Below are 14,427 nucleotides of genomic sequence, written 5' to 3'. Positions count from 1 at the left end.
TACAATAAAAATACCCCTTTTTAATATACTGCATTACAAGAACATAATGCAGTTAGCAGAGGCAATTTGTCAATGTCATAACTAACATGTAGTTATAATTAACTACCATTTATTTAATGAGTAAGTGTTTAATTTCCATTTTAAAAAGTCTGGTTTGAAAAATCAAGAAGGTAAAAGATCAAAATCATGCTACGGACAGAAGAGTCATCCAGCCCCACAGAACGTGACTTAGGGCTTCACCCTAGAGACAGGTGAGAATGGTGCTTCCGAATTAAATAACGAACAAACAAACACAGCAACAAATCCCACCCTTCTGCAGAAAGACCACGGACTTGCCGTTGGAGAGCAACGCGATGTGAAACACGTATCTGAGCACCCGTTAGAGTGAGGTTGGGTCCAGAGAGCCCTAAGCCAGGAGGATGGTCGCGGCAGCCATAGACTTGACCTGCCGATGGGCAGGACTGCCGGAGCCCCCGGCGGCTCCGCTGGCTGGCGCTGGCGCTGGCTCTGAGCAGGTGGCACCAGCGGCACTGCGGGGGAGTGCGGTGACTGGTACTGCATGGTGACAGCTTTATTCCAAGGCTTTTGGGTTTCGATACCTGTTTCTGAGCACCCTGTTTCATCCAGACAGCTGTTCTGTGTCAGACTGGCTGGGTGAAGAGCATCGCAGAATCACTCTGCTTCCTGGGAAACTTCCCTTGGCTTTTTTTAATTAAGAGGAAGGTAGAATTTACCGGCGTTTTCCCTTTCCCTGGTATCTCTGAATCACATTCCGGTTCCTTATGCCTCACGCTCTGTAATCTTCTTGAGTGATTCTGTTTTCATCTTGTAAGTAATTTACTGAGCTTTCTTATCAAAGAGGCAATCAGGCATGTTTCTTGCAAGATGCCCTGAGAGCTGCCACACAGACCGGAGTGTCTCCTTTGATAGGTGGGCTCAGGCACACAGGCTCGTCTCCACCGCCAGACAGGTTATCACGCATTCACTGAGCCCCAGTAAATCACACTTCGCATCATCTCAACTCGTGGCAAGTGCCAGGCAGGAATGGTAATGTAAACATAATGAAGGAACGTAACCTAGAGCGTTTTCCTATACATCTGCCACCCGCTGAGAACATACACAAACTCCATCACCGTAGCACAGTAAATTGCCAAGCCACGATAATTCAGTCATAAATCTATATCCATAGGTTAATTTGGAGTGACTACTGCATCTAGACTGCACATATATTGCAGAAGATGTTTCTCTGTTCTGTTCTCGTACTGTCATTTATAGCAAAACGGGGTGCAGAGTGGGTATACAGTGCTACAGAGGCACCAACATTTTTCCTGATGTCTATGCTTTTAACCAGCCTGCTTATTAGATTTACATTCTGCAGCCTATTTCCAAACTCATCTGCCTCACTGTGATCAGGGCTCTGTCTGCTGTTTGCTTGCTCACTTCAGCAAGTCTGGCATAAAATCATGCGGCTGATTAAGTGATGTAATCTTTACAGTCTCATCAAAGCTATGGATGCAGCGGCTTGCGTGCAGCAGGGCAGCAATGCTAAGCTTGGCTAATGTGCTCACTTCTTTCCATTACCCCGTTTTTTCCCATGGGCCCAGCATGGCAGCTTGGGAACACAGGATGTTATTCCTCACCTAAAGAGCCCCGGTTTTGCTTTGCTTCTTAACTCTCTTTAAATGCATTTCTAGGTTTGTTAATTATTCATTATACCTTAATAATATTTAGTCCACCCTCATCACACTTTCCTTGGTGAAGAAAGTTGTTATTTATGAGTCAAAAGCTATTTATGAAGCAGACAGTCTGGTATCATCAGAAAGGCGGGAGTTGGGGGGAACAGTTTTAATTATTAAAAGAAGCTTTGATTAAAGAGAGTGAGTTAATGTAACAAGTGCAACAGGTTTTCTTGTTTTTCTGCTAGATGTGCAGAAGAAAGCACATCCATTCATTTGGCAGGCCTGACCTGAGACTGTAGAGCCGGCTCAAATGCTCCGGAGATGGATGGATCAGCTCAAAAACAAGGCTTTGCTGTGATAGAACGTCATAGCAGCTGGACTTTAATCCTGGCAGGCTGGGGCTGGGCAGGCTGAAAACAAGCTCATGTGTGTCCTGTTGTTCCATCTTGGAATAGAATTTACTCTGTGTTGGGGGGACGGTCACCTGAGCACCTGATTTTCTGTTGGTCACGGTGGCATCAAGCGGGATCGTGCAGTGAACTGGGCAGCTTTGGAGATTCACTTACCATACAGACTGGAGACTACAAGGCAGGGATTATCTTTCTGTTCTGTGTTGGCTCAAAACAGAGTAGAGCAAGACCCTTGGTTTGTGCCAAGGATCCAAAATGGCATTAAAATGAGATTTCAGTGTGTTCTTTCTTGGAGACAGATCGTTTTCTATCCTAGCAGTAGGAAAGATTTTTTTAAGAACTTTTTTCTTATTTTTTTCATAAAGAAAATCTCAGAATTATCCACAAATCCCAATAGTGTGGCAGCCATCATCCAGTCCTCCAGATCCTACAGTAATTTCTAGCCAGACCTATTTCCATGTCATTTTATTCATCTTACTATATTTTATTTACAGAGATACTACAAAATATGTTGCGAACTGAGTACAATTAGTAAGTACAGTGTGGATTTGGCAACGCCAGAGTCAGCGTGGTGAAGTGATGCTGTTACGGGTTTTCAATTGTTTCAACCCATGAAAGAGACACATCGGAGGGTAAGGGATGCTGGGAACATCCAGACCTTTCCACAGTCCAGCTTGGACACAGGAGCAAGTCTGGCAAGGGGCTTCCTTGGGATTTTATTCTGGCTTTTTCCAAAACACACAGTTTTATCTCATTTAAATTAGGCACGATGCTATTCTGCACTCTCTCTGAGAGACATAAGCAAATCATATCTGAGGTGGTCCTCGTCTTCGTTAGGCGAGAGCTGCACCGAACTCAGCTGACTTGTTCAAGTTCACACCTGAGACGACACGGCTGCAGGTGCCTCACCTGGCACACTGTCCAGCTGGCACACTGTCCAGCTGGCACACTGTCCAGCTGGCACACTGTCCAGCTGGCACACTGTCCAGCTGGCACACTGTCCAGCTGGCACATTGTCCTCGTGTTTCCGCGGTCACCGCACTGACACTCCTCACCTAGTCCTGTACATTCTTGTCAGAGACTGGAGGTGAAATGCTGGTGAGCAGAAGTCACTGCTGTGCTGGCTGATGAGAGATGGCGGTTGGTGTCCAGTTTATCTGAATGTACACCATGCAATACAAGGTATCACTTCTTTAGTTTCTCTCCATCTATTTTTTGGTTTGAGCTTCTGTTCAATCCATCCTGTTTATTCATATTTACACTGATGTAGTCTTCCACATGAGACTTAGGTTCCCCTTCCTCCATCTGGCCATTGCTTATAGGCCCACATTTTTGCAGGGATTGGATTTGTAGGCGGCAGAACCTTCTTAGCCCACCTGGGGATCTCTTGAAGCTTTTTCGCGAGGCTTCAGCAGTTTAATACTCGGTAAGTCAGCTCGAGGTGAAGGCAAAGCTATTGCATGGAGTTTCCGCAAGCTCTGTCTGGCTCCTATTGCAAAGCGGAGAAGATGGTCTTGTCTTTGGTGAGAATTGTGTCGATGACGTTAACACACAAGCCAGCAGCGGCAGCGACCTCTCGCTGCGTTCCCGCGGCTCTGCGCCTGCCCGTGTTTAATGCACTCCAGGTTAGATGGCCTCAGGCAAGAATCAAGTCAGTGTGCCTTGATTTTGCTTCCACTTTGAACACAGTGTGAGGGCAGCTCTGAAAAGTGCCCTTGGGATTGGTGTCCCAGAGTCCAAAGGTCACCTCGAGGCATGAGAACCTCCCACACGAAGGTCCTCTTACATCCCCACCAGGAGATGCAGGGTCATGGCGCTGCTCTAACACCGTAGGCCTCGTGCCCAGCCCAGCAGCTCCAGACCTCCCCACAGCTGCCCCATCGTGTGCGTGAATGACATTGGTTTCTTTTTTTCTCATTCTTAAAAACGTGGTTGCTGATTTTGCTTTTAACAGTGGAGGATCTTCATGAAAGCCTTGCGAAATTCGATGTTGAAGGTGGTGTAAATAATCGGGTTGACAGCACTGTTGACGTACCCGAGCCACGTAAAGGCGCTGTACATTGCTGGGGGGATGTTGCAGTCGCAGTGCATGTTCAGGATGTGAGTGATGAAGAATGGGAGCCAGCAGATGATGAAAACACCTGGGGGGAAAGGAAAGAGACAGATTTTGATTACTGAAAGCTGGACAAATGTTGAGACCATAAGAACAGTAAGGTTCTTTCGGGTATAAAGGAAAAGGGTTTCCCTGAGGAATCAGCTTTCTGCTTGCCCGTTAAGTCTCATAGATTATATTCTGACTACCCAGGTGCTAATGAACTTCTTTGCTGATGTAATTAGACCGGTTTCTTGCTGAGCTCTGCTGCCTTTTGTGCTCTAGACACCCATGGGCTCTCTTGCCCCTGCACCCAGCTGTCCTTTGGCAGTCCAGCCCCTCTGTACAGCACCCGAACCGCTCCTAGCGGGAAGGAGGGAGCCTTCCTACCAGCAGCCTCTTGCCTACATATCTTCCAATGGATCCAGTGAAATGACTTCTGTGGAAGCCTGGAAATACGGCGGCATTCAGACTAGCTGACTAATCCTGGGTAGCTACTGGTTTCCTGCAGAAATAGGAGAGGAAGCCAACGCGCGCTCTCACCGAGTACGATGGCTAGCATCTGAGTGGCTTTCTTTTCCTTCTGTTGTGACAGTTTTCTCCTGTTCATGGCCTTGAGCAGAGAGGTTCTCAGCTTGCCGTTGGGCATAGACTGGATCTCAAAGACCTTGGCTATGCGCGGGGTTTCTTTGGCATGTCCGTTCTTCTCTGCTTTCCCAGGGCTGTCCAAGGGCGCCTGCAGGGTTGAGTTGGTGCCCTGGGTTGAAGCAATTGGCACAACCAACCGATGGTTACTTGGTGCCGCTGGTTTGATGGTGGTTTTCTCGAGGGGACTGGTACTGGACACCATCTCCATCTCTTCTATGTGACTCTCCACCTCCTGGACAAGAATCAAATGTCCACAACATAAAGACAGATAAATATACAGAGAAGAGCAATGAACATTCCTTACAGAGTGAAGCTGGATGATGTTGACGAGCAATCAATCCCCCTTCTCCCTCCCTACATTCTTGGTAGACGCCTGGAGAAAGGTCTGTGAAGTGTTTACAGATAAAAACGCTTTGGGGTAGATGGGATTGACAGAACTGGAGTGAATGACTCTCCTTTATTGCACAAAGAGGCTTAGACATGGGAGAGCCACCGTCTCCACTTCATGTAGATTTTTATTTGGGTTTTCAGAATATAAATAAAACTGAAATCAAGAAGCAAACCTCAACACAAACAATGCAGTCCAACCCTTAAATAACAGACAGGAGGAGAAAATCGAAGACTTAAAATGTCATAGCTCTCATAGCTGATCTTTAGGTGAGCTTAGCCTGGCTTTTTGAGCTCTGATCTTAAACCCCTGCTTCACTCTAAGGAATGGGAAGAATATTTAAATTTTGAGATGGAATGGTAACCTTTGTTCTTAGTTTATTTTTCTCCCACCCTATATAGATTCATTTTGTGTCCTGAGAGGAGAAAAAGGGAAAGCTAAATGCCCTGAAAAGCTACCACTTCTCTTTAACACTCACCACTTTGCGCTTATTAACTTGGAAACTCCCATTGGACTTCACAATAACTGTGCAGAGCTTGACGTCTTCTGGATGAGTGCATTTGTCCTAAGGGGCAAGCACCAGCTCAGAGGTTACACAAGCAGATAGAGACTGGGAAGGGAAGGGGTAAGGGAGATAGGTGGAAATACAAAGAAAGGGCATGAAGCGGAAATTAATTGGCGTGACTAAGGTGCTAAGAAAGACGCAAAACTACTCAGATGCAGCAGTAATGGAGGCGAGTACCGCTCGGCTTTTCACCAAAGGAAGGAAACCCCAAAGATCTGCTTATGTCTCAGTGTATCCCTGTCTCACTGGCCCCTTGCTCGATGTGACACTAGCCTCTCGGGTGATGCAGTTTGCAGGTGTTGCCTCTGGGACTATACATTCCTACTGCTTGTTTTGCAAGTGCTCCAAGAGTAGCACTTGAATGAGTGGTCTCGCACTTAACACGCTCAGCCGGACTCCACTTATATACATATTGCGTGCTTTGAGAGGCCGCTATCACTGCAGAGGATCTTTACCAGCGATGTAGTTTGCAGCCCCGCCGCACAAAGCGTTGCCGTTGAACCCCTTTGTGAGGATGGGTAAAGGATGGAGGCCCGTGAGCGCAGCACGGGGGTCTGGTTACCTTCAGCGGGGCTTGTGTGTCCGAGTCCAGGCCATGGCTGCTGCGCTTGGTGTTGACGCGCTTCCTGCGCTTGCGGAGCACTATGTAGATCTGCACGTACACCAGCAGCGTGACAATGAAGGGGACGTAGAAGGAGACGATGGAGGAATACACAACAAAAGCAGGGTTGGCAATGATGCACTCATTCTCATCTGGAAGACAAAAAGTTTTAGGCTTGTTGTCCCTGTTGCTAGGAGCTAGCACCGGCTTCCCCTTCTCCCTCCCTCTTTCAGAAGGCAGAGAGATACCTAGAGAGAGAGGGGTTGAGGTTCTTGGGGGACCACCACGTCAGCTGGAAGCGGTACCAGAAAAGCAAACTCCCCTTGGGTCGCACGTGGACCCGCATCCCTGGCTAGTGCTTGCCTGATCAGTAAAAGCCTGCCAGTCCCATGCTGTGTACAGTCCAGTCTTCCTACAGTGGCTGAACAGCTACTTCTGTCTCAGTGAAGCTATTTGTCCCATGCCTTTCATTTTCACGTGTTTTAATATAAGAAGGATTTTGATTTTGTAGTGGACAATGTCAATATAACATATTGACATATATATATAATATAACATTGGCAAGTGTTGTGTAAAGTTCTACAGAACCTCAGTTCTGATGTGTTTAAAACACTGGTCTGGACCAGCAAGTAAGAAAACAGATCCAGAAGCAGCTGACAGCAATAGTCCGGGATGACACTGGGAGAGGACATCTGAAACGGGGATGGCTGCATCCTCACAAACCGAAAACCTGATCCCCATGTTTAATCCTGACTTGTGACAGGAGACCCCCTGGGGACTCGGTAAAGCCGGGGAGATGCCAATAGCCAACTGCAGGTGGCATAACACTCACCTGTGTTGTTGAGGCCGAAGAGGATAGGGCAGGAGATGGCAAACGAGAGCACCCAGACCACAGCGATCATGACCGTGACCCTGCGCTTCGAGCTGTAGCGGGTGTTATACAGCATGGGCATTGCTACTGCTGTGTACCTGCAGTGTGGAGACACAAACGCGGTTTATTGCCATTCTGCCCGTGCTGACAGGCTTTGTGGGCAATCACCCCCCGTTACTGAAGCCCAGTGCAGCACGAGAACATTGGCCGAGCTGGGAGGTGTTGGAAGGCGCGAGGCTGGGGCCAGCTTAGCGTTTCTCTTCACTCGCTCTGAGCTGCTGCCTTCCCTCTGGCGTCTGCTCCATCGCTCGGCTCTGCAAACAGCAGGACTGGACTAGTGGGCATGTATACAGACAATTCTGTTTATGTTCTCCAGACCAGTGTTTCTATGTCTGCTTCTGACAGAATCCCTGCTCAGACCTCTATTAGTTCCCCTACAAAAGACGTCCGCAACACTAGCTCTCAGCATTTTCAAGTTTCTGAGTCACAGGTAAAATTAGACAATATAAAGATGGGTGTGACTTGCTGCCCTAGATGTGACATGACTTGCTGCCATGGAGCCCTCACCTGTCAATGCTGATGGCACAGAGGTTGAGGATACTGGCAGTGCACATCATAACATCGAGGGTTACAAAGATATCACAGTGGACCCGACTAAACCTCCACTCACCGACCACCTGCAAAGAGAGAGAATAAGCTCAGTGAAGGAGTTTCCTGAGGATATGCTATTGAGAGGGTCTAAAGGGAGAATTTTGCACAAAGATACAGATTCTTGCTGGTAGCTGGAGTTCAAGAGGGTTCAAAATTTAGTCTATGGAAGTTCCAGCTGGAATCGGGTCACACGCGATCAGTCACACGCTGGGTCAGGTAGGACTGTTTGCCGTTGAGCGCCCTCGAGGACTTTGTCCTGTCTAGTCGAAGGTCTCAAGCTATGGCACGGCCACAGAGGAAGCACCCTGCTCCGTCCAGACTGTTCTTTAGAGGGTTCACCCGAGGGCTGGTGTGGTTTTGTCCTTCCCAATTCCGTCCTGCTGTCCTATATTGAGTTGGGCAGCCCAAAGAGCAGCGCAAACCTGGGCTCGTATTCCAAAGGCATAAGGGAGTGCAAGTCTCCTAAAAGTCAGGGTGAGCTATGTAGGAGCTTAAACAGGTCTCCGAAGCGTTGCAAAGAAGTATTAGAAAGGAAATGCATTAATTTTATATCCTGACCTCCTTTAATTGTGCTTCCAGCTTTTTATTAGATGTCTTTTTGCAATTAAACCTCGGAAAGGTCTGCAGTAGAGAAGCAGGAGCTCTCCTTCGTTTCTTAGTTTAAAAAAATGGTGTAGAAATTCCTCGCGTATTTTTTAATGTGAACAAAATGAATTTGGTTTAGAGTGAAAATTCTTTGACACGCTACCTGTTGTGACGAAGAACTAACGCTAACACTTCCAGTTACCGGTAGCCCTTTTCTCTTGCTACTAAACCAAACTTTGCCAATTAACTTTAATAGCAATTATTAGGACTGCTGTATTTGACATGTGATGAAAAAAAGTATATTTCCCTCTAATAAAAATAGAGTCCTACAGCATTTGAAAATAGAATGAATAAGATATCTATTCTTCAGTTATTTCTGCTCTGATATACATAACCATAGGCAGCATAAAGAAGGAAGAATGACTGCATTGAAGCCTGAGTGACAGATGAATACTTAGTGATTTCAAAAGCAGCTGAGAGACAGTTACATCGGTAACTTTCATGAGAATTTGCCCAAAGGCAAAGGTTTCCAGCCAGATATAAGCCAAATCAGTTTCCCGAATGCATAGCTCAACGTTCCATAAACCACAGCAAAAAGAGAAATCCTTTTGTTATGGGAAATTCAGGAGGTCTCGGAACAGCTGGTGTCCAGGGCGCTAAACCTTCCCTCTCGCTACCCGTTCACCAGAAACACCCAGTACAGCAGGAGAAAAGGGGGTCACCCACCTCCAGATAGACCACCCACGGCATGACCAGCGTCGCTACCAGCAGATCTGCCACCGCCAGGCTGACGATCAGGTAATTAGTGGTAGTTTGAAGGGCTTTTTCCCTGGACACAGCCATACACACCAGCACGTTGCCAAAAACGATGACGAAGATGAGGAGGGTGAGCAGCATGGCATAGTAGTTATACTGAGGCTTCTGGTCTACACTGGACTCGTTGAGTGGTTTGCTCCAGTTCCTGTCACCGGTGTCACCATTGTACCAAGAGAGGTTTAGGGGATCCATGGAGGTGAAAGTGCCAGGCTCCAGCTTCACTCTGACAGACACAAAGGTGTTGAAAAGACAGTTAGACCAACGTGTAAAATGAAAATAAACCAAGAGTAGCTGTTTTGAAGTCGGGGCTGGATTGTGCCTTCTGCCGTTCGCCCAGCGAGGTGCCGGTGCGAGGGGAGGATGGCGGGGGCAGGACTGGCTGCCACCCCCGAGCTGCTCTGTGCCGAGGAAGCTGTGTGAACAGAGCTAAGTGTGCGCTGTGCTGTGTGAACAGAGCTAAGTGTGCGCTGTGCTGTGTGAACAAAGCTAAGTGTGCGCTGTGCTGTGTGAACAGAGCTAAGTGTGCGCTGTGCTGTGTGAACAAAGCCAAGTGTGCGCTGTGCTGTGTGAACAGAGCTAAGTGTGCGCTGTGCTGTGTGAACAAAGCCAAGTGTGCGCTGTGCTGTGTGAACAAAGCTAAGTGTGCGCTGTGCTGTGTGAACAGAGCTAAGTGTGCGCTGTGCTGTGTGAACAGAGCCAAGTGTGCGCTGTGCTGTGTGAACAGAGCTAAGTGTGCGCTGTGCTGTGTGAACAAAGCTAAGTGTGCGCTGTGCTGTGTGAACAAAGCCAAGTGTGCGCTGTGCTGCGTGAACAGAGCCAAGTGTGCGCTGTGCTGCGTGAACAGAGCCAAGTGTGCGCTGTGCTGCGTGAACAGAGCCAAGTGTGCGCTGTGCTGCGTGAACAGAGCCAAGTGTGCGCTGTGCTGCGTGAACAGAGCCAAGTGTGCGCTGTGCTGCGTGAACAAAGCTAAGTGTGCGCTGTGCTGTGTGAACAAAGCTAAGTGTGCGCTGTGCTGTGCGGAGGGGGGGTCACCGGTTCCGCTGTGACGCTGCACTACAGCTGAACTGGGATCTCCTGGGTCATATTGGTGTGGTCCAGGCTAGCGAAGGTGCGTGAGCATCCGTGAAGTTATACAGATTTTACGTCAGCAGTTGATGCAAAGCAGTGCTATCAGGACTCTGCGTACCCCCAGACCATTGCAGTCCACCTACACATATATCCACCTTATAAGAAACTGCCTAAATGTTAAGCCACATCGTGCAGACCGAGCTTGGCAGTAGGTGTCTGTGTTGGGGTCTTTGTCTGGTGCCAGCATATGAGAAATAGAAATTCTATATTTGCAATGAGGCTGCAGCATTTGGCCGCTGGCTCTGGCACGCTGGGAAGACCCGTTCGTGGCTGTGTGCCGAGGCTCTTCTGCTCTCCTTATGGGCTCACTTATGATCCCCCAGGCAGACAAATGGTAACACTGAGCAAGGTGAAATACAGATCTGTGCCATTTGTTGCCACACAGCGGCTTTGTCAGCTGGTAAATTAGTGCGGTGAGGCCAGCAAAAATAGAGTTGTCATATGCTCAGTGGCAGCCACAGCTGCAGAGGAGCTCCGGAGTGGCACAAACCCACACCGATCGTTCCAGCCCCCTGCCAGGCCGGCTTGTGTGGTTAAAAGCAAAGTATGGAGATCTGTAGCTGGGCCTGAAGTGGTCGCTGCATCACGAAATGATGCGTCAGAGGGCACGACCGAAGAGTAAAGGCAAGAGCTGCTTAAAAGCAACTGGAGATTGTGGGGATTGGGTCTGGGGTTTCTGGTTCCCACGGTCTCGAAGGGACACGGCTCTCCAGACACGTCTCCATCAAGACCACCGTGATCTGCACATCCGGCCACGTTCTCAGACACCCCTGAACAGGCCATTTAGTTCTTTTATTAAAAGACAAAGTGAATTCAATTTATTAAACCACGTAAGTGATCAAAATAGCAAAACATTTGCAAATATCAAATTCACCTGGGAACAATGGTTTCTTTATGTTTCACTGAGCTTTTGTGTGCTTTTCTCATTCAAAGAACAATTTGTATAATAATCCTTGGAAATTTGTTGCATATGGGTCCTTAATAGCTGATAATTCAAAAAGTGTCTGTCTGACAGTGCTATCAGCAGCACTTGATAGCTCTACAAATGTCTTCTTAGAAGCTGTCAAAGTGTCAGAAATTAATTAAATGTTAGCTTCTGTGACTCAGAGTGAAGGGGAAAATCAATGCTAAATGCAGCAACGGTTTTTTCTTTTCTCCTGGTGCCCTTTGCTAACGCAAAGCTATCTAGAGAAGGCAGGAACATGCAGAAAATGCAGGATGAGAAAAAGAGCAGAAGTATAGAAAAGTATCTTAAAAAGCATAAAAGGAGTTGAGTGATTTGATGGGTGCAGGATCAGCCCCTTGGTCCTATTCCGGCTCCTCCTGGGCTCTGACTGCAGTTCACAAACCAGGCTTGTGCTTCATGGGGAAAAGGGCAGAGACATGCAATTAAAGACTGTATCTAGTACATAAGCATATGACATAGGCATATGTACAAAACATGGACAACTCTGGTACTTCCTAACTTCTAGGAGTTTGAGTTTTCAGTCCTAAAGATAATACCAGTTTGTCCAGAAGCAGAACTGGCATCGTCTGGAAGCCTTATGGTGGCCATTAGAGCGACTGGCGAGTCTTTCAGCACCGCCTTAAGGAGTTCTTTCTGTTTTACTGCTGACAGTTTCTCAGCAGAGAAGAAAGAGGCACTGAAAGAGCTGACTAGAAGAGAGAGTGCTTTCCACCGTGTTTGTCCAGGTACCTGCTTCCATAGGGAGGCAGAGCGAAGGGATCACAAACACACAGGAAAGGTGGTACAAATGGCACCTTCCTATGCACTGCCTTTGTGGGTTTCAGCATCCCTGTGCACTGCTGCCCGAGGCAGAACAGAATCCCAGTTTTAGCTGGGACTTTGTATGCAGATGTGGGTAGAGACCTGAAACGGAACAAATTCCTTGGTGAATTAACTGCAGCAAAGCCACTTTAATTCCCGCACAGAGTCCACATGGATTTTTAGTGTGGCTGAGCTAATCCAGCTATGGATTTACTGCGGGGTCAAGGGCAGGACAGAGCAGCAAGGTCGCAGCCTTGCGCCTGCATGGGAGCGTTGCTGCTGCTCCCCGGCGCTGGGTCGGGCGCACACCCGGGGCTGTGCTGGTCCCTCCTCGGGTGCCCTGGTCACGCACGGCCTGACTGGGAAGCAGTTTGCCCCCCAGAGGGAAACAGCCTCTCCCAACCATTCCCCATGCTTTCCGGATGGCTTCCAGCAACCGAAGGAGATCTGCTGGCTGGCTGCTACTCCCTGCTGGAAATGCCAGGGAAAAGGGAGCCAGAATAGAGGCTGTAGATGCAGAGCCAGAGCTCTTCTCTCCTTTCTGGTTAACTCCCCGTTCTTTTCCGACAGCAAACTGAAAAATGTTTGTTTGCAGTGCCAGTATTTCTACTTGGCTCCCTGTGATTGATCATCTCATTACATTTGTGGCAAACAAGCACGACATCTCCCTGGCAAGTGTGTAACGTTTACGACTGGCGGCAAGAAAACTGCTCGTCTTTCTGGCAAGATCTAAAACATGAAAAGTGTACTCGGTGGAGTTTTGTCTATAATATAGAGATAGATGTACCAGGCAGCTCGCTAGGAAGCAGGAGTTAAAAGGCTCCAGCAGGAATGCATACCTACAGCGCACCTATGTGGGGCAGTATCCTGGGTCAGCCTCCTGCTTGTCTCAGTTCTGCGTTAGGTCAGGGATGCCCTGATTCAGTGCAATTTTTTGGTTTTTCTCTCAGAAACAGCAAAGTGTAACACTCTTTTTGGTCTTTGCTTGCAAACACCTTCAAGCATAAAATATTCACAGGCCTGATCCTGAGGTAGCACCGGTGTCGAGCTGACGCCATGGTGCGTGTCATTGCAGCATCTGGTTTCTGTTTGGTACAGATTTGTGGCCTTCCGAGATAATCAGGGCCTGGCTGACAGAGCATGCAGTCAGCCCTCGCGTCTTCGGAAAACAGTACGAAATGCCCTAAGGATTTGGCCGGGATGTAACGCGTTGCGGACGAAGTTGGGAGCTCAGCCTGGAGCAGGCTGGGGGAGATGGGAGCAGGAGCTGCAGGATGCGGCCCCGGGCAGGCAGGGGAGGGCTGCAGGATGCGGCCCTGGGCAGGCAGGGGAGGGCTGCAGGATGCAGCTCTGGGCAGGCAGGGGAGGGCTGCAGGATGCAGCTCTGGGCAGGCAGGGGAGGGCTGCAGGTGCCATCGGGGGACATGGCCGGGTCAGCTGCAGGGAACAAGTCTCTACCTCCCTTTCCCAAGGTATTTCTCGCACCCAGTTCTTGCCGAGTTGCCTATTTCCCTCTGATTGCTGCTACCCACACGTACCCATCAGGTTACTGACATTCTAGCCAAGGACTGTGTGAGAAAGGTGATTAGAGACAGATTTGTTGCCCAGACATTTCTGTTTCACAGATATAAATGTCTAAGTGAAATTTGCACAGTACAGTGCCTTCCTGAATATTGTCATTTTCCTCTGAAATTTGGGAATCGACGGGCCACAGGAAAGCTGTCAAACTGACATCCTTTCTGTCCTGAAAATGCTTCTTGATGCTGTTTACTGGGCTCCCCTGAGAATGCAACTCAGACATTCTAATCAGAGGAAGTAGCACATCCTTTGGGAAGAGGGAGGTGGTGGGAGAGAAGGGGAAGGGGCAGGTGTCCCTGAGGAGCTGGGGCTTCTTCCCTGCTCAGGAGCACTGTGCTAAGGAAGCGGTTTCTGGAGTAGATTCACTGCTTCTTGCATATAAGCTCAGAATTGATAATTTATGCTGTGAATTCCCAGTCATTGTTCACTGGAGAGCAAGGAAGGTGTGTAACAGCAAGCAGCAAGAACCTCTTCCCATCCATTTCTATGCAGGAGACAGCGTCTGCAAATATTGAAGAGGAGGAGGAGAGGTCAAGAATTATGAAAATATTGTAAATTCTTTCTTGACCTGAGAACTGCAGTACCCGCTGCCGTGCCGATGAAAAGCCCCCGCCGCCCACCTTGGCACCTGACACTCATCCAGTGCA

The 14,427-nt window shown here is 48.4% G+C and overlaps 1 protein-coding gene across 2 annotated transcripts; it reads right to left on the bottom strand.

Annotated features, from left to right (window-relative positions):
- Positions 1-3,131: 3,131 nt before the first annotated feature.
- On the bottom strand, positions 3,132-9,498 carry DRD2 (dopamine receptor D2; the record flags this gene model as incomplete). 2 transcript variants are annotated; one of them, XM_082070299.1, is made up of 7 exons in its annotated part: positions 3,132-4,230; positions 4,725-5,061; positions 5,696-5,782; positions 6,345-6,535; positions 7,216-7,352; positions 7,822-7,931; positions 9,217-9,498. In XM_082070299.1, 7 exons carry the CDS (start codon positions 9,496-9,498, stop codon positions 4,037-4,039), a joined length of 1,338 nt encoding a protein of 445 aa, XP_081926425.1. In that variant the 3' UTR covers positions 3,132-4,036. The 2 variants fall into 2 exon arrangements, with proteins under 2 accessions (XP_081926425.1, XP_081926426.1); XM_082070300.1 differs by lacking the exon at positions 5,696-5,782.
- Between the last annotated feature and the right edge of the window lie 4,929 nt (positions 9,499-14,427).

Source organism: Streptopelia decaocto, assembly GCF_964273445.1.
Source record: "Streptopelia decaocto genome assembly, chromosome: 21".
Taxonomy (NCBI): domain Eukaryota; kingdom Metazoa; phylum Chordata; class Aves; order Columbiformes; family Columbidae; genus Streptopelia; species Streptopelia decaocto.
This window is presented reverse-complemented; position numbering and strand designations above follow the sequence as displayed.